This window comes from Thalassophryne amazonica, chromosome 9, assembly GCF_902500255.1.
Source record: "Thalassophryne amazonica chromosome 9, fThaAma1.1, whole genome shotgun sequence".
In the NCBI taxonomy this organism is placed as follows: Eukaryota; Metazoa; Chordata; class Actinopteri; order Batrachoidiformes; family Batrachoididae; genus Thalassophryne; species Thalassophryne amazonica.
In genome coordinates, this window is record NC_047111.1 from 78423962 (window position 1) to 78451733 (window position 27772).

General features: G+C 40.8%; 1 protein-coding gene across 1 annotated transcript; it reads right to left on the reverse strand.

The window, feature by feature from the left end:
- Positions 1–187: 187 nt before the first annotated feature.
- pcyt1bb (phosphate cytidylyltransferase 1, choline, beta b) lies at positions 188–25982 on the reverse strand. The gene is made up of 8 exons (XM_034178479.1): positions 25840–25982; positions 22085–22184; positions 19851–19967; positions 10089–10240; positions 9910–9988; positions 7550–7692; positions 7281–7469; positions 188–642 (listed from the first exon to the last, which is right to left on the reverse strand). The coding sequence occupies exons 1-8, from the start codon at positions 25915–25917 to the stop codon at positions 415–417; spliced, it is 1086 nt and encodes a 361-aa protein (XP_034034370.1). The 5' UTR covers positions 25918–25982; the 3' UTR covers positions 188–414.
- Between the last annotated feature and the right edge of the window lie 1790 nt (positions 25983–27772).

The following is a 27772-nucleotide window of genomic DNA, read 5'->3' on the forward strand; positions in this document are numbered from 1 at the left end:
AACCAGCTTCATTCTTATAGAAACATTTATCAGTTTTATATATATAAATAATTCAAGCTAAATGGCTTCTGTGGTCACCAGCCAAGTATTTTTGGGATAAGGTATTCTAAATTTTCTGTTGCTGTAAAAGGTTGATTAGTATATATTAATATATTAGAATATTAGTATATTCAGGGACATGAAGAATAGTAAAGGGCAGAAGACATATAAGCAAATTTCAATTAATATTATTTTACTTATTAATGTAAATGAAGAAAAAATAATGTGTGCAGTTGATCTCAAATAAATGTGTAGTGAATTAAAATGGCTTCATTTGCTCTTTAAAAAAAATTATAATTAATACTATCCTTGACCTAATTTCGATTTTAATTTATAATGACCATCATATGAATAGGAATGAAGATGTCCAAGGCATCACTGTGCATGTCGACTGTATGTGGAAGCAGCCTTGGCAGCGGAGCGTGTGGTCTTTTTCGGAGAGGTAGGAGAAGATGGAGGGGAGGATGGAGGGGAGGCAGAGGATGGAGAGGAGTCAGGAGAAATGGAGTGCCTTCTGGTAGGACTGCTGCTGGGGGAGCCACGAGGTGACGAGTAGGGTGACAGGGCCAGGAGCATTCGTCCGCTCTGCTCCTGAAGCGCATGCTGAACAAGGACAGAGAAAGAATTTTAGTTCAACTTTTTGTTGTTGCGCATACCTCCCCTCATTCTGACGAATAGTTGTATGGAAAAGTTTGGGCACCCCTGATAATTTTCACGATTTTCCTTTATAAATCATTGGTTGTCTGGATCAGAAATTTCAGTTAAATATATCTTATAGGAGACAAACAAACTGATATTTGAGAATTGAAATTAAGTTTCTAGTATTTACAGAAAGTCTCTAAACAGCTTTCAAATGACCTGAAAACAAAGATTGTTCAATATCATGGATTAGGGCAGGGGTGCCCAAGTTCGGTCCTCAAGATCTACCTTCCTGATACTCTTAGTTGTCTCCCTGCTCCAACACACCTGAATCCAGTGAAAGGCTCATTAAAAGTCTGCTAACGAGTCTTTCATTGGATTCAGGTGTGTTGGAGCAGGGAGACAACTAAGAGTGTCAGGAAGGTAGATCTTGAGGACCGAACTTGGGCACCCCTGGTTTAGGGGAAGGATACAAAAAGCTATCTCAGAGATTTCAGCTGTCAGTTTCTACTGTGAGGAACATAGTGAGGAAATGGAAGACCACAGGCACAGTACTAATTAAAGCCCGAAGTGGCAGGCCAAGAAAAATCTCAGATAAGCTGAAGCGAAGGATGGTGAGAACAGTCATAGTCAACCCACAGACCTGCTCCAAAGACCTACGACATGATCTTGCTGCAAATAGTGTCTCTGTGCATCGTTCAACTATGCAGCAAACGTTGCACAAAGAGATGCTGTATGATGCTGTAATGCAGAGGAAGCATTTTCTGCGTACACGCCACAAACAGAGTCACTTGAGGTATGTTAAAGTACATTTGGCCAATCCAGCTTCATTTTGGAATAAGGTGCTGTGGACTGATGAAACTAAAATTGAGTTATTTGGACATAACAAGGAGCGGTATGCATGGCTGAAAAAGAACACAGCATTCCAAGAAAAGCACTTGCTACCTACAGTAAAATTTGGAGGTGGTTCCATCATGCTGTGTGGCTGTGTGGCCAGTGCAGGTACTGGGAATCTTGTTAAAGTTGAGGGTCACATGGATTCCAGTCAATATCAGCATATTCTTGAGAACAATGTTTATGAATCAGTGACAAAGTTGAAGTTGCGCCGGGTCTGGATTTTTCAACAAGACAACTACACCTAAACACTGCTCAAAATCTACTAAGGCATTCATGCAGAGGAACAAGTACAACATTCTGGAATGATCATCTCAGTCCCCAGACCTGAATATTATTGAAAATCTGTGGTGTAATTTTAAGGGGGCTGTCCATGCTCGGAAACCAACAAACCTGGGATGTTTTGTAAAGAAGAATGGTCCAAAATACCTTCAACCAGAATCCAGACTCTCATTGGAAGCTATAAGAAGTATTAAGAGGCTGTTATTTCTGCAAAAGGAGGATCTACTAAATACTGATGTATTTTTTCTGTTGGGGTGCCCAAATTTATGCACTTGTTTAAAGAATTATTGCACACTTTCTGTAAATCCTATAAACTTCATTTCACTTCTCAAATATCACTTTGTTTGTCTGCTATATGATATATTTAACTGAAATTGCTGATCCAAACAACTACTGATTTGTAAAGGAAAATGATTGAAATCATCAGGGGTCCCCAAACTTTTACATACAACTGTATACTTAGAGCATTGCTTGATTTTCAACACTATGTTCACTGTTACCATGAAAGTGTTGTTTTCTGTGTTATTTTTGTCATTTAATCTTTATGTGGCCATTCAATGAACATACTGTTATGTAAGTGGCAATTTGAATGAGGACCCTTCCAGCAGTGCGGCTGTCCTCTATTCTTCCAGTCCTTTTGGATTTCCTTTATACCATGGAAGGATGGATTGGCATTGGAGCTTTGCAACATGATCTGTACTGTTCTCTTGATTCATGGGTTTTATAGATAACTTCACAACACAGGGTACAACAAAATAATAATACAATGACAAAACACCTCGAGTCTGGGGAGCAATGTGAACGGATCCAGTGAGTTGGGGATGGCAAAGGTGATCCCACTGGATCCTCCGCTCATATTGCTCCCCAGACGAGAGGTGTTTTGATTTTATACCTCAGCCGGTTACTGTATTTTTTTCAAAAATATGTTAAACAAGACTGGGGATCCATGTTGTGTGGAACTATTGTCTTTCCACTAACAAAGATGGCCAAATGAAAGTAGTTCGGAACAACAATGATCCGCTACAACAGATCTGGGGGTACTGGATCCACTAGTAAACCCATGGATCCACATCCGGCTGAGGTATAAACCATAATACACCTAGGATAATGATTTTAAATATATGGCTACGATGGTACGTGTGCTCTGATTGGCTGATTTCCATATCGCGTATCAGATCTGCACCTTTGTTGACAATTTTCCCGGCACGAGATAAAACAAAACAAAAAATGAACAAAGAAAATGGAGGAATTAACAGCAAACGAGCTTGAAGTGGACATGCAAAATGAAATGAAGACCAACAAGATGTAAACACAGCTCCGAACAGTCAAGAACAGATTGAAAACTTCGTTACAAACCAGAAAGCTAAAAACATGATGAGAAAAACAAGTCGGACATGAACATATTCCATAAATATATACGAGGGTAGGCTGAAAAGTTCTAAGGCTGACTATGATGCAGTTGTCGAATTGAACAAATTGAGGGTTATTTTTCTACATAGTCTCCTTGTAACTCCACACACTTCTTCCAGCGGTGCTTGAGTGCTTCGATTCCCTTGGCATAGAAGATTTCATCTTGAGAGTCAAAATAGACCTCAACGACAGCCATCACCTCATCATTGCTCCGATAGTGCTTCCCAGATGAAAGTCCGAGGGTGCCAAGTCAGGGGAGTATGGTGGGTGATCTACCAGTTCGAATACACACTCATGGATAGTGGCCATGGCCACTGTTGACTTGTGAGCTGGGGCATTGTCTTGATGGAACAGCACCCCTTTCATCAGCTTTTCTGGTCACTTCTTTTTGATAGCCTCACGTAACTGTCTCAGTAGGTTAGAATAGTACTGTCCATTTATGGTTTGTCCCTTTTTAAGATAGTCCGTGAACACAATGCCCTTGGCGTCCCAGAAAACTGAAACCATGACCTTCCCCGCAGACGAAACAACCTTGGCCTTCTTTAGAGGTGGTGACCTTGGGTGTTTCCACTGCATTGATTGTTTTTTTGTCTCTGGTTCAAAGTGGTGAACCCAGCACTCATCCTGGGTAAGAAAACGTTCCATGTAATTGGCTGGATCCTCTTCAAATTGTGCCAAGTTTGCCTTCGACATGACTATCCTGGTGCATTTCTGATCAGGCGTCAGAAGACGTGGCACCCACCGAGCTGACACCTTTGACATTCTAAGTTCTTCATGCAGAATGTGTTCAATTCTCTCACGGGATATTCCCACAGCATCTGCTAGCTGATTAATCGTCGATCGTCTGTCGTCCATCACCATTTCATGAACAAGGTCAGTGTTTTTCAGGGTTGTGGCTGTTGCAGGCCGCCCAGACCTTGGGTCATCTTCAAGGCTCTCTCTGCCCCTCTTAAATTCAGCTGCCCACTTCTGCACTGTAGATATGGAGGGAGCTTCATCCCCTAATGTAGCAACCACATCTGCACGAATGTCCTTGGACTTTAACCCCTTCTTATGCAAGTACTTAATCACACCGCAATGCCAGATTTTGTCCATTTTTGCCGTTTCCCTCTACCACACACATTCAAACTTGGCTATGAACCACAAACTACCTCACAACATGGAAGAAAATAACACAGTCATCAGAAGAGTTGAACTTAATGCATGCCAAGTTTTATTGAAATGGCTTTTCTCCTTCTTGGTGAGACTTAGAACTTTTCAGCCTACCCTCGTAAACAGCATCAGAAAAAAAAACACACCGATTGAAAACTTATCAGTTAACAACCGAACCATCTGTTAGCAAGTTCTTCATGGAGGTGAAGTGAACAGGTCTGACTATGAGCCATCAGCAGCTTTCATATTCAGCCGATACAGGAAGTTTGCATGTTTACATATATCATAGCCATACGTATAATAAACAAATTATTAACCTCGCTTGCTCGGTCTGATATTTTCCTGTACAGACAGAGCAAGCAAGGTTAATAATCTTTTAATATTAGGTGTAGCTTAACCAAAGGTCTTGTTTAAGAACTTTCACAATCCCTTTCTGTCTGACATTCATATCTGTTGTGAATGTCAGACAGAAAGTGAAACTCTATTGTATGTTCAGCCTGAATTGGCATCCTGTATGATGGACCTAAGATCATATAATTAGCAAATAAAAATAAGTATAAAATGCTCTGTAATTCTAGCAGGTGGAACGTCCATAAAATGTCACATTAATTATTCAAGCTGAAAAATCCTTACTTGTGAATCCATTGATCTTTTTGTTGTCCTCAAAATATCTCAAAGGTATTTATTGTTCATATCTATTTTTTCAAAACAAAACAACCACAACAACACACACAAAAAATAAAATAACCAAATGTGGGGTGTAGTACAGCACAGATGTAAATGCTTACAAGGATTTTTTTTTTTTTTTTGGATCATTTTTTTAGATCTCACAATAGGCACTTGTCCATCACAGGGACCCTGTTCTAAACAGTGAAATGCAGCGTTACTGAGGATCAACTGTTAAGTTCGATTCTTCTCCATCGCTGTGTGAAATAATTAAGACCCCTGATATGTAACTTTAACACAATCAGGATGCTTTCTGTCACCTCTATGTCTCTCTAAGGTCACCCACCTTAAAGTTTAAAGCTACAGTGTGTAGAATTTAGTCTCATCCAGCAGTGAGGATACTGATTGCCATAGCTGGCTGTTGTGAAAGTGTTGTGACACGGACCCACAACAGGGGGCGTTAATGAACGGACAATGGATAAGCCAAAAAGTAACAATTTAATGTTGTGAATCACACAACGATGTACAGACAATAACAATACAGTGACTGTCAATCATACACCAGGTGACGTGTGGGCAGGCTCGACGATAGAAGACGCCTGGCGAGAGAAAAGCCGGAGCCACACAGCTTCCACCACCAACGGAGCTGAAGAACACCGGAGCCGCCAAGCCCTGCTTGGTGGCCGCCGTCTTCAGCAGTCAGACCCAGTACTGCTGGCAGAGAACAGAGACAGTCCAGATGAGTGTGAGGTCACACACTCAGTAATCCCAGAGTCTGTATTCAGTAAAGGAGGGAGAACCTCCACCTCCAATCACACACTCGTGCAGCTCCTGAGATAACCACTTATCTGGGTGGGGTGTGAGGCGAAGCCGTCGCAGTCCACACCAAACACCAACTCCGCAGACAGGGTATCCGTCCCAGGAAAACGGCTGCAAAAAGAGATCAGACTAATACTCGAATTTTAGTCAGCAGAGAAAATTACCTGATTGGTAGTTGATTTCTCGGCGAGGAGGTGGAGTTGCAGTCCGGCCTTTATGGTGATGGTGATGAGATGAATGAGTGACAGCTGGTGCTGAGGATGAGTGACAGCTGTCACTCCCAGTGGCTCCGGCGCCCTCTCCTGCTTGAAGCCCGCACTCCAAGCAGGGCGCCATCTGGTGGTGGTGGGCCAGCAGTACCTCCTCTTCAGCGGCCCACACAACAGCTGGCCCTGGTGTTATTTTATTATTTCTCGTCACATTTTTGTGTTTTTGATTTCATTTTTTGTTTTTTGTTTAGTTTTTTGCGATGAGGATTCATGTTTCCTTACCTGCAATTTAATTCAATTTATAAAATTTATAATGCACCAATTCGCGACAGCGTCACCTCAAGGCGCCTCACACAAAACAGTGCAAGAACAATGTCTAATAAAAATCAAAAGTGCAATTAAAAGGTCAAAAAACCACAATAATAGTAAAAAGTTAAAATAATTAAAAAGATGCCAACATGACATTCTAACTATAAGACTGATTTAAAAGATGTGTCTTTAGTCTGTTCTTAAAAGTCTCCACAGAATCTGAATGTCTTATTGAGGCTGGGAGGCCATTCCACAAAACAGGGGCACGGTATGAAAAGGCTGTCTGTCCCGCAGGCTTTTTCTTCACCCTTGGGACACAGAGCAGTCCTGCATCCTGTGAATGCAGAACCCGGGCCGGTACATAGGGTTTAACACTCGGAGGTCCAAGCTTTTCTCTTCTACCTGTAAAGCCCAAGGAGAGTATCTTTAATATAGTCCTACACACATTTAAATTGTAGTAATTCACCTGTAGTCATGTTTATTGTGTCATTATGGGTATTTGGTTGACATAATATGTCATCCATGATCAATGACCTTCTTTGAAACTTGCTGTTTGTGGACAAAAAATTTAAAAATGCACAAATGAAAATCAATTCTGCTGCACTAACAAACATTTTTACAGCAGAGCAAAACAAAATAGAGCTGAGACTGTATGTGTCACTCCTGTTTCCCTATTTAACATTTATATAAAGGCCTGGGTCTTTTATACTGTAGCTTTGTGGAAATACAAAAAGAATGTACTCCTGGTTCTGGCATGAGATCCCAGCACCTGGACCATTGATTGCTCAGGACCTATAGTCGCTACAGTGGAAAAGCACCTACAGTAAAATATCTTGTGGATAAAGATAAAGATGAACATACCCATGCACCATCTGGACCAAAAAGCTCTAGAAAATTGCCAATTAATTCTCGTGACTTCTCCTCCCACTTGTGGATGAGGTCTTGGCTCTTCTCTTCCACTCTGAAGACAAAGTGCTTTGACTTTTCTTCCACTGTACGGACTGTCTCTTTCATCTTGTCCACCTGGTTCTGGAGACGGTACTTTTTCTCCTGTTTGAAAACCACAGTAGTTCATCATCAAGGACATCCTGCATTATGTGAAGAATTTGTTTTTCCAGCCTTTCACTTACTTTAATAAATCCAACATTTAGTTCTTGGGCTGTGTAGCCTCTTTGTAGGTTGCGACGGACATAGATGTCATAGTCTCGTACGATACGAGTGATCATATCTGATGTGGAAATGCCTTCTGTCCTTTGAGTTGCCACAAACATACCTAACAGAAATTATACAAATTTTACATACCTGTTCTCCCATCAGAGGGCCCAGTGCTCTCCATGCAAAATTCTGCCTGAAGAGGGGGTGGGCCGTTGCAAGAGCATGGCTAATATCATGTAGATCGGAATGCCAATTTCAAGAAAATGTCTAATTTCATCACAAGTAAAATATATATCACAAATAACTCACCAGTTTGTGTCCTTTTCGTAGTCAATAAATGTTTTTCATGTCATTAAATTTAATTTCACACACACACACACACACACACACACACACACACACACACACACACACACACACACACACACACACACACACACACATATATATATATATAGTGTGTGTGTGCATAGGGTGTCTCAAAAAATTACCCAAAGGTACTCTGAAAAATGAATACCAGGGAATGGTTTTACTGGGAATTAATGGTGTTTTTCTCATTTCAGGAAACCTAAAGTTTGTTCTGCAAGACATTAAAGTCCAGGAAAAATGCTGCAGTTGACCATAATTCAGAGAACAAAAATCGTTGAGTTCTGTGCAACGCATCCTAAGGGCTGCCTTGCCTCTCTTTCCATACAAAATTCAGTCTAAGAGCGAACCAACTCCCCAGCAAATGGCACGGAGACTTGAATTTGCTAGTGCTTTTCCAGAAAACTGGAGACAGATGATTTGTTTCTTAGGAAACTTCAGACGAGGAGGTTACATTGATCATGTGGTGTAAAAGATAAAGGGTTAAAACATCAAAAAGGAAAGACTGAACTAAAAACTGTGCATTGAGGAGAAAAATGACATGCTTCGGCCACATGGTCATGCAGAAAATGTCTGATAATATTGACTGGTTTTTCTCTGCTGTCAAAACACTTTTGGGTACATTTTTTGAGACGCCCTATATATTATATATATACAGTTGTATGCAAACGTTTGGGCACCCCTGATAATTTTCATGATTTTCCTTTATAAATCATTGGTTCTCTGGATCAGAAATTTCAGTTAAATATATCATATAGCAGACGAACACACTGATATTTGAGAAGTGAAATGAAGTTTCTAGTATTTACAGAAAGCCTCTGAAACAACTCTGAAATGACCTGAACACAAAGATTGTTCAACATCATGGTTTAGGGCAAGGATACAAAAAGCTATCTTAGAGATTTCAGCTGTCAGTTTCCACTGTGAGGAACATAGTGAGGAAATGGAAGGCCGTAGGCACAGTACTAGTTAAGGCCCAAAGTGGCAGGCCAAGAAAAGTCTCAGGTAAGCTGAAGCAAAGGATGGTAAGAACAGTCTTAGTCAACCCACAGACCTGCTGCAAAGACCTACAGCATAATCTTGCTGCAGATAGTGTCTCTGTGCATCGTTCAACTATACAGCACACTTTGCACAGAGAGACATAACACATTTGGACATAACAAGGGGCGGTATGCATGGCTGAAAAAGAACACAGCATTCCAAGAAAACACTTGCTACCTACAGTAAATTTGGAGGTGGTTCCATCATGCTGTGTGGCTGTTTGGCCAGTGCAGGTACTGGGAATCTTGTTAAAGTTGAGGGTCACATGGATTCCAGTCAATATCAGCAGATTCTTGAGAACAATGTTCATGAATCAGTGACAAAGTTGAAGTTGCGCCGGGGCTGGATCTTTAAACAAGACAACGACCCTAAACACTGCTCAAAAGCTACTAAGGCATTCATGCAGAGGAACAAGTACAGTGTTCTGGAATGGCTATCTCAGTCCCCAGACCTGAATATTATTGAAAATCTGTGGCATGATTTTAAGCAGGCTGTCCATGCTCAGAAATCAACAAACTTGAGATGTTTTGTATTGAAGAATGGTCCAAAATACCTTCAACCAGAATCCAGTCTCTCATTGGAAGCATTTTTAGGCTGTTATTTCTGCAAAAGCAGGATCTACTAAATATTGATGTATTTTTTTCTGTTGGGTGCCAAAATTTATTCACCTGCCTAATTTTGTTTAAAGAATTATTGCACACTTTCTGTAAATCCTATAAACTTCATTTCACTTTTCAAATATCACTGTGTTTGTCTGCTATATGATATATTTAACTGAAATTGCTGATCCAAACAACCAATGATTTATAAAGGAAAATCATGGAAATCATCAGGGGTGCCCAAACTTTTATGTACAACTGTATATATATAAAACTGCATGAAATGAAGTGATATGAGACAGCAGAAATAGAATTGGTTAGATGTTCACCTGCTTCCTTGATGTGCTTGTAAACATCTTGTGATGTAGCAGAGGTGTAAGGGATGTCATCATGAGCCACAAAATCAATCTGATGATGATGATGATGATAATGTAAGGCCTTCACAGACATCTTTGCGGAGGTGCGTCATTTTTAAAATTGTGCATTCATTGACTGTATGTTCCCTAACCTTATGTTTCTTGAGGAACTCTGTGGTAATGGTCCAGGGAGCATCTCTCACCACTTCATCAACATATCGGCAATGTCTCACGGCTTCATAGCGTTCGTCCTCTGTCATCACCGTAAAACCTTTATTCTTGTGGGTCAGTTCATCACTGCACACTGGAAATGAGGAGACACTAAAGAGAAGAGCTGCTGCATGGACATTTGTCTGGTAAAATGTCAAATGTGAAATTGTCGTTGATTTGATTTAATGACTTCTCCATTTCTTTTCCATGACTTCCTTGACTTTTCCATTTCTAATATTTTATAATACTTTCAAATCCTGACATAATAATAGCAATAGCAATCAGAGATTTCTGACGTCCGCCAGTCAAAATTCAGTGGAGTCTTCATGCCCTAATATCGATCTGTGGTGCAAATTTGGTGAGAATCTGTGAAGCAGTGTTGACATAATCCTTCAAAATGTATATAAAGTGAAATCTTGATCCAGAATCTGGATTAAGATCCAGATCACCTCCAAAATTTAATGGAGTCTTCCATGGCCTAATATGTATTTGTGTTAAAAGTTTCGTCAAAAACTGTACAGTGGTTTTGACGTAATCCTACTAACAGTAATCCTTCAAAGCATACATAAAGTGAAATTTGATCCAGAATCTAGATCCGAATCAACTCCAAAATTTAGTGGGTTCTTCTTTGGCCTAATATCTATCTGTTGTGAAAATTTTGTCAATATCCGTGCAGTAGTTTTGACATAATCCTGCTAACAGGCAGACAGACAGACGAATAACTATAAGCTTTTTTGCTAAAGCTTATAGTTAGGGCTGGATCAGGTGACCCTGAACCATCCCTTAGTTATGCTGCTATAGACGTAGACTGCTGGGGGGTTCCCATGATGCACTGTTTCTTTCTCTTTTTGCTCTGTATGCACCACTCTGCATTTAATCATTAGTGATCGATCTCTGCTCCCCTCCACAGCATGTCTTTTTCCTGGTTCTCTCCCTCAGCCCCAACCAGTCCCAGCAGAAGACTGCCCCTCCCTGAGCCTGGTTCTGCTGGAGGTTTCTTCCTGTTTAAAGGGAGTTTTTCCTTCCCACTGTAGCCAAGTGCTTGCTCACAGGGGGTCGTTTTGACCGTTGGGGTTTTACATAATTATTGTATGGCCTTGCCTTACAATATAAAGCGCCTTGGGGCAACTGTTGTGATTTGGCGCTTTATAAAAAAATTGATTGATTGATTGATTAAACGCAGTCCTTGGCGGACGTAAAAACATAAAGCAATGGTGGCCTTGATGGCTACCAGGCTTAGGCTTTGGAAATACAACCCCAAATCAGTATAGAAAATGCAAATTAAAAAGTAAAAAAACAAACAAAAAAAAGTGATTCTTACATTTATTTTGACTTCTCTTTCATTGCAGAGAGTACGAAACCAAGATATGTCATCTTTAGGGTGGTCAATTTCATTTTATTTGTTAATTTCATTTGTTTATTCTGTGTTTTTATTTATTCATGCAGTGCATCAATATTTTGTTCTGTGACAGCATCTGTGATGTTTTTAACTAAATGACAATAAAAACAAGTCTAAGTCTAGTACCAGTGGCGGCTGGCCCATAGGGGGCGCTCGGGCGCTGTCCTCCTATAGATGTGGAGGGGAAAAGTCAATATACGAGGGCTGTCAATAAAGTTACGGTCCTTTTTATTTTTTTCAAAAACTATATGAATTTCATTCATATGTTTTTACGTCAGACATGCTTGAACCCTCGTGCGCATGCGTGAGTTTTTCCACGCCTGTCGGTGACGTCATTCGCCTGTGAGCACTCCTTGTGGGAGGAGTCGTCCAGCCCCTCGTCGGAATTCCTTTGTCTGAGAAGTTGCTGAGAGACTGGCGCTTTGTTTGATCAAAATTTTTTCTAAACTTGTGAGACACATCGAAGTGGACATGGTTCGAAAAATTAAGCTGGTTTTCAGTGAAAATTTTAACGGCTGATGAGAGATTTTGAGGTGATTCTGTCGCTTTAAGGACTTCCCACGGTGTGAGACGTCGTGCAGCGCTCTCAGGCGCCATTGTCAGCCTGTTTCAAGCTGAAAACCTCTACATTTCAGGCTCTATTGATCCAGGACGTCGTGAGAGAACAGAGAAGTTTCAGAAGAAGTCGGTTTCAGCATTTTATCCGGATATTCCACTGTTAAAGGAGATTTTTTTAATGAAAGACGTGCGGATGGGTCCGCGCGTCGGCTCGCAGCCGCCGCGATGCTCCGCCACAGGAAAAACACCTCTGCTGGAAGCCTTAAGGACAAGTTGGAACATGTCTTGCTGTTAAACAATTTCTCATATACTCACTCCACTGAAAGCCATCAAAAGCCGCCTGGATTTTACAAATGGTTATCAACACGGAGGTGTTTTTCCTGTGCCGCTGCACCGCGCCGGCTGCGTCCCGACGCGCGGACCCATACGCACGTCTTTCATTAAAAAAATCTCCTTTAACAGTGGAATATCCGGATAAAATGCTGAAACCGACTTCTTCTGAAACTTCTCTGTTCTCTCATGACGTCCTGGATCAATAGAGCCTGAAATGTGGAGGTTTTCAACTTGAACAGGCTGATGACGCTGCCTGAGAGCGCTGAGCGACGTCTCGCACCGTGGGAAGTCCTTAAAGCGACAGAATCACCTCAAAATCTCTCATCAGCCGTTAAAATTTTCACTGAAAACCAGCTTAATTTTTCGAACCGTGTCCACTTCGATGTGTCTCACAGGTTTAGAAAAAATTTTGATCAAACAACGCGCCAGTCTCTCAGCAACTTCTCAGACAAAGGAATTCCGACGAGGGGCTGGACGACTCCTCCCACAAGGAGTGCTCACAGGCGAATGACGTCACCGACAGGCGTGGAAAAACTCACGCATGCGCACGAGGGTTCAAGCATGTCTGACGTAAAAACATATGAATGAAATCCATATAGTTTTTGAAAAAAATAAAAAGGACCGTTACTTTATTGACAGCCCTCGTATATATATTTAAAAAGTATTATCAGTGTCAGTTTTACTTAATAGTATGTGCCTACATGTAATATGAATGATTAAAACAACACTTCCTCCAACTGACTCTCATTCAACAGTGTATTTCCACCGACAGAAGCAGAGAACGTATCATTCCTCGTCTTGGGCGATCATTCAAAGCGCCCTTGAAGTGCAGCGAAATAACCAATTGTATGTAGTTGCTATGGAAAATTAATAAATATATGGCAAATCAACATTGCCAAAATTAATGGCTTTGGGGCGCCGGAATTTTAGCCCTTGCTACAAAAATGCGGGAACGTTAGATTGCTACAGTCAGTGATATACATGACGCTGCAGCTGCTGCTGTCAGTCAGTCAGGAAGAGATGATGGTGACGACGACGTTTGGGTTATATTTATTTATTTTTATTTTGTCTCCGTGTGTTTTGCTGGAGTAAGTTGAAGAACTCTTCGGAGGTTTAAAACGGGACAAAACTAATCAAATCAATGACACCAAAGTTTGGCGGGGATCCTTTTGGAGGCGCATGGAGGTGCACATCACATCTTTCTCGTGGTTTAATGACAATTGCACATCCCGGTTGGAGGAGAGACGTTTGTCTGACTTGTTATAAACCGTGTCAGGCTTCATTCACACTGTCAGCGCGCACACGTCACGGAGGCTGCTGATCTGCGCTCTTTACTGCGGGGTGGAAAGGAGCGCATCCACCTCTTCAGCTCAGGTGAGCTGACGAGCTGCTCGGATTTATTCCAGAATGTTGCTCCTGGTGTGGAAACGAGGGTGAAAATTTAAGATAAAACGAATGAGTGATGTTTGTTTGTTTGTTTGTTTGTTTTAGGGGATCAAAGCTGTGATCTTTATTGGGACAGCAGACCAGTTCTAATGGTAATAGGGGAGGCCGGGGCTGTTTGTAACAGTGTTCAAAGCTGCAGCCATGCTGGTATTTTGATTTCACTTTACACGTTATGAGGATCAGTTCACAGAAGTGAAATATTCTTTGGAGTATTCCACACTCTAAAACAAATTATTTGCTCAGTTTAAAAACAAAACAAAACCCTAAAATAGCAATTTGCATGTTTTTTAAAGAAATTCTAACTCAGCCACTGAGTACACACAAGACACTTATAGTCAGACAAACCCAAGTTTAGCAACACATTTAATTAAGTGGTTTTGTAAACTTAATTTGCTTTGTCCTCTACACTGTTAATTAATTTTAACCAATTTAATTTAAAGGTTTTGGTGTTATTAGTTAGTCAAGTTATTTAATTTAAGTTTTTCAAGCTTCTTTAGTTTGCCTCCATTCCACTCAGTAATGTTCATGCAAAATATTACCTTAATTTTCTCTCGCTCTCTCTCTCTCTCTCCCACACACACACACACACACACACTCTCTCTCACACTCTCTCTCACTCTCTCACACTCTCTTACACACACACACACACACACACACACACACACACACACACACACACACACACACACACACACACACACACACAAACATTTTCTCTCTCTCTCTTGGAAGGTGGTGTGAACATTGTAATATGTACATAATGTTCTTTTGTCAATTGAAGAATTTTTCCATATTTTGAAAGAGTGTAAATTTGGTGATATTTTATATTTTGTTAAGGTCGGTGTCATTGTGAACCCCAGGATCTGTTTGTCTGAAGATAATGGCAGTGCAGTACAGTTTGGTGTACTATGTGTGTAATTGGTGTCAAATGGTGAAATGTTCTTTGCTCAAGAACTTGAGTGTATTTGATACTGTTCCTTTCCAAAGTAGAAATGGGGCCTAATATAGCTGTAAATGGTTAACTTTATCTGTAAAACTGCTGATTTTGAGAAGGACATGAAATGATTATTGTGGAATTGTAGTAATTTTCCGACTGTTCACTTGAATGCCTGTACTGGACAAGGCAAGGGAATCTATTGGCACAGCAGCCCCACCAAGACTGTTTTTCACCAGCCGCCACTGTCTAGTACTGAGATACACCTTGTGGTGCAACCTAGACATATCTTCACTGATGTAACCGGGATCACGGGGTGTTTCGGGTCTTACATCAGACACCCGCACCTGGGTGACCCAGCCGGGGCTGTTCAAGCCCTGACTTGTGTCCAGGTAGTGCACTATGACACACATCCCCTCTCCTCAACCAGATCCAACGTGAAGCCTTTTCAGTCACTTCCATGATGTTTTTCAAGGCCCCTCACCTCTCCAATCCACAGATCCCTAGGAGTCCCAGGACCGATGTAGAGACTGGCTTGCAAAGCCCCTGCAACCCACTTCAATGCGCTCGCAGTGGGCCTTCCACCCATGCCTATGACACTCAGCTACCAGGTCAGCATAATTGGCCCTCTTCTGCTCCTGCGCTTCCTCCAACCGATCTTCCCAGGGCACAGAAAGCTCTAGTAGCACAACTTGCTTTTTTTCTCCAGACACCAACACCATGTCTGGCCGGAGTAATGTTACTGCAGTGATGTCCGTGAATCTCAGCTGTCTCTCAAGGTCAATCAGTAGTTGCCAGTCGCTTGCTTATGCAAGCAGGCCCACCTGGGTCTTTTTTGAGGGATGGGCCTTCTCACCTGCTCGAACAAAGGTGATAGTACACTTGGAGGGGTGTTGCCACCTGATGTTGATAATGCCAGTGCAGATGGTGTCTGCTACTGTCTGCAGAACCTAGTCATGGCGCCAACAATAACGACCATCTCCCAAGGCCTTTGAGCAGCAGCCGAGGATGTGCTTTAAAGATCCCCTTTTCTGGCAGAGTTGGCAAGCAGGTGAGTCCACCAGGCCCCAGGTGAACAGGTTGAGTTCTGCCCATGTGATTTTATGGCCAGCTGAATGCTCCTGCTTGGTCTAGGCCCCCTGAGGGACATGCCCACCATTCTGATCAAGTGAGATTCCTCCACCTCGGCACATACCTCATCCTGAATCAACTTTCGCTTCTCCTTTCCACTGGCTTTTGTGTAATTTGGTTTTGAAATACTACCCAGCCCGGCCCGCCCAGTAGCCACTGTGCCCTATAGGATGCTGTGTTCTGTCCTGTTCTGACCTCTATACCTGCAGAGGAAACCTTGGTGTCGGCGCAATCCCTGTAGAGCAGTCTAATATACATCAATTCGTGCATTTAAGGCCTGCAACACCTTCCAACAAAGTTGGGATGCAAAAGCATTTACCGCTTAAGAATGTTTCCATTCCTTCTCATGATGCTGAACATATTTTGGCATTGAGGATACCAAGCAATCTGGAGCAATCATGTAGAAGGACTTTTGGTCGGCACCAAGGTGCTTATGGTGGACTGTGAGGCACCTCAGGAGGAGAAAACGGGAAACTATCCAAGCTGTCTGCAGTAAGGATGGGACTCTGCTGACCTCAACTGAGGATGTAATCCACTGCTGGAAGGGACAGTTTGAGGAACTCTTGCATCAGACCAGAGTGCCCTCTATAGTAGGGTCAGAGCTGGAAGCTGATGGAGGATTATCATCAATTCCCTGGTGGAAGTCACTGAGGTAGTCAAACAACTCTGCAGTGGCAAAGCCCCAGGGATTGAAAAGATCCGTTCAGAAATGCTTGAGGCTCTGGGTGTGGAGGGACTGATTTGGATGAGACATCTCTTCAACATTACATTGAGGTCTGGGACAGTGCCTAAGGAGTGGCAAACTGGGGTGGTGGTTCCCATATTTTAAAAAAAGGGGACCAGAGAGTGTGTGCCAACTACAGGGGCATCACACTACTCAGCCTCCTTGGTAAAGTCTACTCCAGGGTGCTGGAAAGGAGGGTTCAGTCGATAGTCAAACCTCTGATTGAAGAGGAACAATGTGGGTTCTGTCCTGGTCATGGAACGACCAGCCAGTTCTTTACTTAGCCAGGTGAGGTGGTTCGGGCATCTGGTAAGGATGCGCCCTGTGCGTCTCCCTAGGAAGGTGTCCCAGGTACTTCCATCTGGGAGGAGACCCCGGGGAAGACCCAGGACATGGTAGAGAGATTATATCTCCATACTGGCCTGGGAAGGCCTCGGTGTCCCCCAGTCACAGGTGGTCAATGTGGCCCGTAAAAGTGAAGTCTGGGGTGCTCTGCTGGTGTTGTTGTCCCCATGACCCAATCCGGGATAAGCGGTTGAAGATGAGTGACCAAACAATGCATACATAAAGTGACCAAACAATGAAGCACGCTGGGTGTTATTTTGTCACATTGTTCATGCAAAACATGTCTTAAGATGTGCACCAGTACAGGGTTGTCACTGTTTTATTCAAAATTCTCCACCCATTCTCTAGCGGGCTCAGGTCAGTACTGAAAGAAGGCTAATCCAGGTCCAGTATCCTTACCCTCTCCTTCCTCAGCAGTGCCTTTGTAATGTGTGCAGAATGTGGTTTTGCCTTGTTGAAAAATGTCTGAATATCCTTGGAAAAGACATTGCCTTGAAGGCAGCATATGCTGCTTTAAACTCTTAATGTACTTTTCTACATTAATGCTGCCATCACAGTACACTACCTTTGCCAAGGCCACTGACACAATCCCAAACCATGATAGACCCTAAGGGTCCTTTGCATCTTTGGTCCAGAACACACAATGTCCATTTCTTCCAAAAAATATCTGGAATACTAATTCATCTGACTGCAATACACATTTCTATTGTGTGTTGGTCCAACCCACATACCGCCATGCCTAAAGAAGTTAATGCAGCATCTGTACAAGGTTAACATATGGTTTCTCTGTTGCACAGTAAAGATTTACATGGCATTTGTGAATGCAACTCTATATTGTAATGCTTGACAAAGGTCTCCCAAAGTAAACCCTTGTCCATGTGGTTATATCAGCTATTGATAAATGACTGTGGTTCATGCTGTGCTGTTTGCAAGATCAAACAACGTGGGCATTAATCTTATGATTGCACCCTTGCCCTTTATGCACTGAAATTCTTTTGGATTCCTTAAATCATTTAATTATATTATGAACTGTAGAGAGATAAATATGCAAGTCCCTTCCAATCGTTTTTTGAGGAACAATATTGTTACTCACTGCATTCACTCACTGCATTTTACAGGGTATATGTCTTGGCGTTTCCAAAGCCTAGGAAGAATTATGATTATAATAAAGACAACATCCACCACTATGTGGACAGTAATATGGATAAAATAATTCATCTGGATTTTGAAAAGAAATAATATATTTCTACTAACTGTTGTGGTCCTGCCCAGTTAGGGTCCTGTCTTGGTTGGTTTTGTCTTCTGTTCCTGTTTTTCACACTTTATCCCAGCTTTTGTCTGAGTCATCCCCCCTCTCTCATTCCTCTATTTTCTATCTGCCCCAGTAGTCCTTTGTCATTTCCTTCTGACAGTCAGACCCAGCTTCCTGCTCTGATATCACATCTTGTCTGTTTCACCCCTTTTCTTGTCTGTTTTCTTGTTCTCTGCATTTGCCCTCTATCACCTTTCAGTATTTAGCACTCTCTGCCTCCATCTGGCAATCCTTTATTCCAGGGGTGGGCAGTGAGGGCCGAGACACTGCAGGTTTTCCTTGCAACCAATAACCTCAGCAGGTGGATTGCTGATGAGCTTCTCCCCTGAACATAAACACCTGATCGTCAATGAAATCACCTGCTGAGACAAGTGATCATTAATGAAATCACCTGCTGAGGTGATTGGTTGTAAGGAAAATCTGCAGTGTCTCGGCCCTTCATGGCACATGATTGCCCACCCCTGCTTTATTCCCTCACAGGTCTTAATCTCTGTCTTTGCTTTACCTCCATCCAGTGCTCGTTTTTGTCCTTACACATAATTAGACATCATCACTTACACCTTGGCTGGTCTGCACCTGTATCTGATGAGAGAGGCTATTTAAAGTGACTCTAGTTGATCTTTACTGCAGGTCCATTGTTTCTGTTTGGTTGTCTGTGTATGCATGATAGGTTTGTAGTTTGCAGCCTGACTGCCTCCTGTCCTCTGTCTCCTGGGATCACATTTGGCGTAAAAGTTGGTTTTGCACTTTGGAGTTTAATTCACTCTTTAACAAGAAAGACTTTGTTGGAACCCAGTTTGAATAACAAGAAATACTATTGGTTGAATTTGGTGTTTCATTTTGGAAATACACTCCAAGCAGCAAAGACATTCCTTGGCTCTGCCTAATCTGTCTGGTACTCACCCTTTTTATGAAGAGACATTTCAGCACACTCCTCTTTACAGGAAGGAGTCCTCTATTGATATCGCATTTTCAGAAGATCATCTTCAGGTAGAAAAGACATTCTTCCTTTCACCCAGTCTCTGTTGAATGTCATCCTTGGCATAGGAAGGAGTCCCCAGTTCTGATGAGCATTCCTCTGGAGCTCCCACCAGCTGTAGAGTAGCATTCCTCTGTGGCCCTCACCAGGATTTGGAAGAGGACTCCCAACTCAGAGTTTTGTTGCCACATTTTGTCTTTGCCTAGTTTCATTATTACTAATAAAACTGTGCTTTAACACCACTCTCATTGCCTCAACTGTCCTGCATCTAGGGGTTCCCCTCATCGCTTGGTTCACCTCCTCTCGACCGTAACACTAACTGACCAACTGTTAAAATTATTTCACATTTCACATGGCTGGCCAAAGCCATCAGGAGCAGACTTGGGCAGCCCTGCTATGTCAGGTAACCTGGTCAGGTGATCAAGAATACGTAATGCCTGCTAGGATTCATGCACTGTGCACCTTCCTTATTTCATACACATAATGAGATCAATTGCGCAGGCAGTGTTTACAGTCTTGTATAAACAATCATTCATCATTTACCTCCTACTATGAGGTATGTGTTGGGAAACACATTTTTAGCCTGCATCAGTGCCCGAGCATGTCCTGAATGGAAGAGGTCAAAGATGCCATCAGCGTAGACTCGCACTGGACGGTGTCCTATAACAAATGAAAAAAAGCTGTCCTTAAGTGCCAGTGTGGCATTACAATATCTCAATTTGCTTTGCTGTGATTGTAATTACATGTATAGATGTAATCTTTTGATGCTAAAGCCATAAATGTAATACTGGAAAAACTGATAATGGTAGTCATGAACGTTCTTTCAAGCTTGCAAAGCAAAAGGCAACTTTTGCTTTGCAAGAATTTTAGATTAAGAAGAAGAATTTTAAATTCTATTCTAGAATTAACAGGAAGCCAATGAAGAGAGGCCAATATGGGTGAAATATGCTCTCTCTTTCTAGTCCCCGTCAGCACTCTAGCTGCAGCATTTTGAATTAACTGAAGGCTTTTCAGGGAACGTTTAGGACAACCTGATAATAATGAATTACAATAGTCCAGCCTAGAGGAAATAAATGCATGAATTAGTTTTTCAGCATCACTCTGAGACAAGACCTTTCTAATTTTAGAGATATTGCGCAAATGTAAAAAAGCAGTCCTACATATTTGCTTAATATGCGCATTGAAGGACATATCCTGATCAAAAATGACTCCAAGATTTCTCACAGTATTACTAGAGGTCAGGGTAATGCCATCCAGAGTAAGGATCTGGTTAGACACCATGTTTCTAAGATTTGTGGGGCCAAGTACAATAACTTCAGTTTTATCTGAATTTAAAAGCAGGAAATTAGAGGTCATCCATGTCTTTATGCCTGTAAGACATTCCTGCAGTTTAACTAATTGGTGTGTGTCCTCTGGCTTCATGGATAGATAAAGCTGGGTATCGTCTGCGTAACAATGAAAATTTAAGCAATGCTTTCTAATTTATTGTGTTTTTCTAAAATAAACACAAAAGCAACGTCTATAAACCCAGAGAATATATTCACGAGGGTTTTAGGCACAATATACAAAGGGTTTAATGCTGTTGTCTGTGTGGATCCTGATCAGAGCGTCTCACATGCATTTCTGCTGTTGTGAACTTTTACAGTACCCATAATGTACTGCGCACACACCATGTCCACATTAAAACCTTTAAAATTAGTGCAATACTTTAAATACTTTAACTATTAAAACATTATTCACTAAGCTTACAATAATATGTCAGCGGTTTAAAAATTATTGGACCAAAATTTATCGGAAGATAATTGATCCGATGATGGTTTTTATAGTTATAGTTAAAGCTAATCCGATAATGAAAATGTTAGCTTCAATAATTAGCGGATTAGCCGAACTGTGCCCACCACTGGTGCTGTGTACCACCTTAGTAGAAGAAGAAAAATATTTGCCTCAGATTTGAACTGAACATGTCGTTTGAACTATGGACTTATAATGACATCAAACCTATATTGGTGAGTAAACAACCATATTTTATGCCAGAAATGAGGTTCAGGTTGTTAAAAGCAGCATTTCTCATTTAATTCGGGTTGCCTTATATGCACGTTTAAGCTAACAGACAGCAGCTGGTTCATGCTCTGTTGGCTTATTAGTGCAGCAGATAACTGAAACAATCCTTCAAATGGTGATACAAGCATCATATTCAGCAGAAATACACCTTAGACATTACACTTTTTTAAAAAACCAACTGGCCACTTGAATTTTCAATAGGCAGCCAGGTAGGGGTCAGTTGAAGAATTACACAGGGGTCAAAATTTAAAAATGCTCCAATCAAACTGAAAACTACATCACGTTACTTGTCTGATTATAATGATTCCAAAAAGGTATAGTTTGGAATATCTGTGACAGAATGTTATGGCGTTTTGGGGTAAAAAAATGGCAAGAATGGTGACAAAGGTCAATTTTAGTTTGTACAGGGGTCAAAAGGTCAAGAGTTGCTCTAATTTTGGCAAAAAGTGATGCAAATTATTGGTTGAGTTAATAGGATTAATAAATGGAATAGTTTTGACAGTGCTGAATGCTTGGTCTCCAAAGTAAAGGTCAAACAAGGTCAATGTGCATTGGATTTGATGACATGTGACATATGTTACCCTGTAACATGAACTAAGTAACACATGATGCAAACTGTTACTTTTTAAAATCCGATTAACACAAATCCCATAATTAATGTGGTGGGGGTGAGACATTAGCTGATGATTAAAATAAAAATGATTAAGATGTGTGACCTGGTGTGCCCCTCCGTGCTTGAGCAATGGTCAGCTTTTCAGTGGGAATCTCTAGGCTGCAACCTGTAGACTGTGCAAAAGGAGCCGGATCCCTCAGAGCCTGCAGGGACGAGACAGGAAGAGCTGATTAAAAAACAAGGTGGTGTTGTTTTACCATTTTTATTTTATTTATGCATTCACTTCACAGATCTGTTCTTGGCTGCTGTTAGGAAAGCAAGCGGTTATCTCAGCATGCAGCAGTGAGTGAAAGCTGAGTGTATACGAGACACCAGTCAACTGAATCCACTTCATGCAGCGACACACAAAATGACAATATGACAAGAAACCTACAACTGGCACCCACACTACAAGCATGCAAACAAAAATAACATTTTTAAATGAAAGGAGTGTAACGTTTTCATTTTTTAAAAAACTGTCTAATAATAATTTCATATTTCAAGAATGTATATTTCATCATCATCAATTTATTTATATAGCGCCAAATCACAACAACAGTTGCCCCAAGGCGCTTTATATTGCAAGGCAAAAGCCATACAATAATCACAGAAAAACCCCAACGGTCAAAACGACCCCCTATGAGCAAGCACTTGGCAACAGTGGGAAGGAAAAACTCCCTTTTAACAGGAAGAAACCTCCAGCAGAACCAGGCTCAGGGAGGGGCAGTCTTCTGCTGGGACTGGTTGGGGCTGAGGGAGAGAACCAGGAAAAAGACATGCTGTGGAGGGGAGCAGAGATCAATCACTAATGATTAAATGCAGAGTGGTGCATACAGAGCAAAAAGAGAAAGAAACAGTGCATCATGGGAACCCCCCAGCAGTCTAAGTCTATAGCAGCATAACTAAGGGATGGTTCAGGGTCACCTAATCCAGCCCTAACTATAAGCTTTAGCAAAAAGGAAAGTTTTAAGCCTAATCTTAAAAGTAGAGAGGGTGTCTGTCTCCCTGATCCGAATTGGGAGCTGGTTCCACAGGAGAGGAGCCTGAAAGCTGAAGGCTCTGCCTCCCATTCTACTCTTAAAAACCCTAGGAACTACAAGTAAGCCTGCAGTCTGACAGCGAAGCGCTCTATTGGGGTGATATGGTACTAAGAGGTCGTCCCTAAGATAAGATGGGACCTGATTATTCAAAACCTTATAAGTAAGAAGAAGAATTTTAAATTCTATTCTAGAATTAACAGGAAGCCAATGAAGAGAGGCCAATATGGGTGAAATATGCTCTCTCTTTCTAGTCCCCATCAGTACTCTAGCTGCAGCATTTTGAATTAACTGAAGGCTTTTCAGGGAACTTTTAGGACAACCTGATAATAATGAATTACAATAGTCCAACCTAGAGGAAATAAATGTATGAATTAGTTTTTCAGCATCACTCTGAGACAAGACCTTTCTAATTTTAGAGATATTGCGCAAAAGCAGTCCTACATATTTGCTTAATATGCGCATTGAAGGACATATCCTGATCAAAAATGACTCCAAGATTTCTCACAGTATTACTAGAGGTCAGGGTAATGCCATCCAGAGTAAGGATCTGGTTAGACACCATGTTTCTAAGATTTGTGGGGCCAAGTACAATAACTTCAGTTTTATCTGAATTTAAAAGCAGGAAATTAGAGGTCATCCATGTCTTTATGTCTGTAAGACATTCCTGCAGTTTAACTAATTTGTGTGTGTCCTCTGGCTTCATGGATAGATAAAGCTGGGTATCATCTGTGTAACAATGAAAATTTAAGCAATGCTGTCTAATAATACTGCCTAAGGGAAGCATGTAGAAAGTGAATAAAACTGGTCCTAGCACAGAACCTTGTGGAACTCCATAATTAACCTTAGTCTGTGAAGAAGATTCCCCATTTACATGAACAAATTGTAATCTATTAGATAAATATGATTCAAACCACTGCAGCGCAGTGCCTTTAATACCTATGGCATGCTCTAATCTCTGTAATAAAATGTTATGGTCAACAGTATCAAAAGCAGCACTGAGGTCTAACAGAACAAGCACAGAGATGAGTCCACTGTCTGAGGCCTTAAGAAGATCATTTGTAACCTTCACTAATGCTGTTTCTGTACTATGATGAATTCTAAAACCTGACTGAAACTCTTCAAATAGACCATTCCTCTGCAGATGATCAGTTAGCTGTTTTACAACTACCCTTTCAAGAATTTTGAGAAAAAAGGAATGTTGGAGATTGGCCTATAATTAGCTAAGATAGCTGGGTCAAGTGATGGCTTTTTAAGTAATGGTTTAATTACTGCCACCTTAAAAGCCTGTGGTATATAGCCAACAAATAAAGATAGATTGATCATATTTAAGATCGAAGCATTAATTAATGGTATGTATGTACAGCTGTATAATTTAAGAATCCGATGTCAATGTCATAATATTAAAAACTGATACAAGAGTACAACAATAATACAAGTAATAATGATGATGATGACGATGATGATAATAATAATAAATTGCAGGTTGGGACATTCGAAGATTTGACAAATCTTAAAAAGATATGATCATGCCGGGATAAGATAACGTTTGACATAATGATCCTTTCAGTGTGTCACTGACTTTGTACTGTGTGAGCTGTAATATATACTTTGAACTCTAAAACAGTAATGTGTATCATCTGGCTTTAAACTATAAACATTTTTAGTTTAATTTGCTTAATTTTGAACCATGCAGTTTTGTGAATTGTGCTCACTTTAGAATGACAATGTATTTTTAATCTCAGTTATATTAGTTTGATGTGATCTCAATTTATTTTCATCAGAATGGCGAAATGCACACATATGCTTTAATAATCCTGAAATACAAGAAACACTTAATCCGCTTGATATATAGGTGTAATTTTACATAATGGGCACACACGCACTCACAATTTACTATTTATTTATATATTATTATATTATATTATATTATATTATATTATATTATATTATATTATATATATATTTATATATATTACCCCATTAGAGCGCTTCGCTCTCAGACTGCGGGCTTACTTGTAGTTCCTAGGGTTTGTAAGAGTAGAATGGGAGGCAGAGCCTTCAGCTTTCAGGCTCCTCTCCTGTGGAACCAGCTCCCAATTCAGATCAGGGAGACAGATACCCTCTCTACTTTTAAGATTAGGCTTAAAACTTTCCTTTTCGCTAAGGCTTATAGTTAGGGCTGGATCGGGTGACCCTGGACCATCCCTTGGTTATGTTGCTTTAGACGTAGACTGTGTTTCATAATTATTGTATGGCCTTGCCTTGCAATGTGTGGAGCGCCTTGGGACAACTGTTTGTTGTGATTTGGCGCTATACAAGAAAAAAGTTGATTGATTGATTGATTTATACATCATTCATATTTTATGAATTATACATACCAATAACAATCATGCTGTCATTTATAGCATCAAGTATGACCCTGATTTAAACAAAAAGAGTTCAGAACCTGGTATTGATTGAAATAACGGCTTTTTTTTAATGACTTTTGGGTTTTAAAATTATGGCTTGCCCCTTTATCATTTGTCCTCCAATCATGTGCTTAGCGCTCATGTCATCTCATGTATATTGCAGACATAAAAATGAGTCACGAACATTATCTTGAAATCAGTTACCACTCCACACCCATGTACAAATCAGATAATGGCACATGACACCACACAAACGTTTGACGTGTACCACAGGTTTGTTCACATTTCTGTAAGTACAGTAATCACATTTTTTAAATATGTTGACCAAACTCTGCTGTGGTACTTTTAACGTGATAGTAACAGTTACTGACCCTGCAAGGGCGTCCTCCTCTCTTCTGCTGTGCCTGTTGCTGGACATTGTTGCCTCGGCCTCGTCTCCTTCCGGCCATCCTGAATGTTCTCTGCACACACCTGCTGCTCCGTGGCGAGTCTGACCGCTGCACGGGGCTGAGTTCTACAGTGGTGTGTGTTTTAAGTGTGCATCATTGCCCTTTTTGACCCTGATGACGGGAGACCGTAGTGAGCAAAGTTCAAACTGCTCTGATGCAAACTTTCAGTATACATGTGGTTATCAGTACTTAACTTGACAGGATTTTCTTTTTCTTCACGTACTATAACACTGACACTTTATTTGCTACACGTCAGAATCAAGCTGAATGGTTTACGATAAATAGTGACCGGCGCTTGTTAATGATTTAACAGTATGATTAGTCTTAACTAAGATGAGATAAATAAATAATTAAGCACAAATGTAAATAGGCCCCCTAGACGCCTTTGGACTCTTATACAGTAATATGTATCATCTGGCTTTGAACCACAAAATACCCCAACCGCATGTTATTCTTTGATGCCTGCCTAATACTATGTAATTTCTGTGCACTGCAAAAACTGTCCCTCTCAAAATAACCCTAATAATCCAAAATCCAGCCAAATTGTCTTGCATTAAGCTAAAACAAATCTGCCAGTGGGGTAAGAAAAATTTACTTGGTTAGATTTCTCAAAACTAGCAAAATGTCTAGGCACTGAATAACCAAAATACGCGTATGCCTTAAAACTAAACATAATTCTTATTTTAAGATTAGCCTCTGTCTTAAAATAAGGAAAACAATCTTGTTCCTTTGCTGGATGACTTGAAATCCTTTGTTTTTTCCTTGTTACTGGTTAAATACAGCTTGATATTAGCTGGGAAAACTTAAGAAAAAGTGAGATACATTTTCCCAAAACAACACATTTTTTCTTATGTAAAAAAAAAAATGCTTGACAAGATTATTTTTCTATTTAGACAAAAATTAAGTCAAATTTTCTTTAAACAAAACTTTTTTACTTTCTCTGTTTTTGCAGTGTTTGTGTGTGTGTGTGTGTGTGTGTGTGTGAGAGAGAGAGAGAGAAAGCGAGAGAGAGAGAAATAACACTACATTGAAATACCTTAACACTGGAAAGTTGTTAAGTGATAGTTACTGTGCATATTATTAATGTTAAGGCTTGTTATTATCTGATGAAGTTTAGGGTTTTTCATTTGGCTGTGTGTGTGTGTGTGTGTGTGTGTGTGTGTGTGTGTGTGTGTGTGTGTGTGTGTGTGTGTGTGTGTGTGTGTGTGTGTGTGTGTGTGTGTGTGTGTGTGTGTGTGTGTTTCAGCAAAATTAAATCTAAAGCTGTCAGTTTGGAATGTTCAGTGGGAATATATGCAGGTTGCAGGTGTTATTAAAGTAGACCTGGGTCATCCTCCAAATGTGCACGTAACTGTTACATGAGCCTTGATTCTTGGTTTTGGTAAAGCCAAGAAACTATTCAATCCAATTTAATTGATTTAAACAGTGTTTAGCTCAAATTTACCTGAAATACAAGCAAATAACAGACAGCCATTCCACACACAGTTCTGGAAGTGCCCTGCTTTAACTACTGCAGTTTCCCAAATTGTTCAGTATTTTGCCTCATGATATTTTTGTTTTATCTGCTGTAATATCATAAGTTACCATAAGAGATTCAAATGGGATCATTGGTAGAAGAAAGCACTCTAATGAGTGTTATTAGGTGACTTTTAATTTATGGTACAAAATATAGAGTCTCAGTGTGCACAGCAGTGTGAACATTTGTCGAGCTTCCAGACACTGGGACAAGTGCAAACATGACGAGTCTGACCTTTGTTTCCCCACAAATCTCTGATAGGCCTGTTACCAGCTTGACAGAACAGCAGACGGGAAAAGGTCCCTTTTAAACTTAGCGACTGCTAGCAGTGAAAAACAT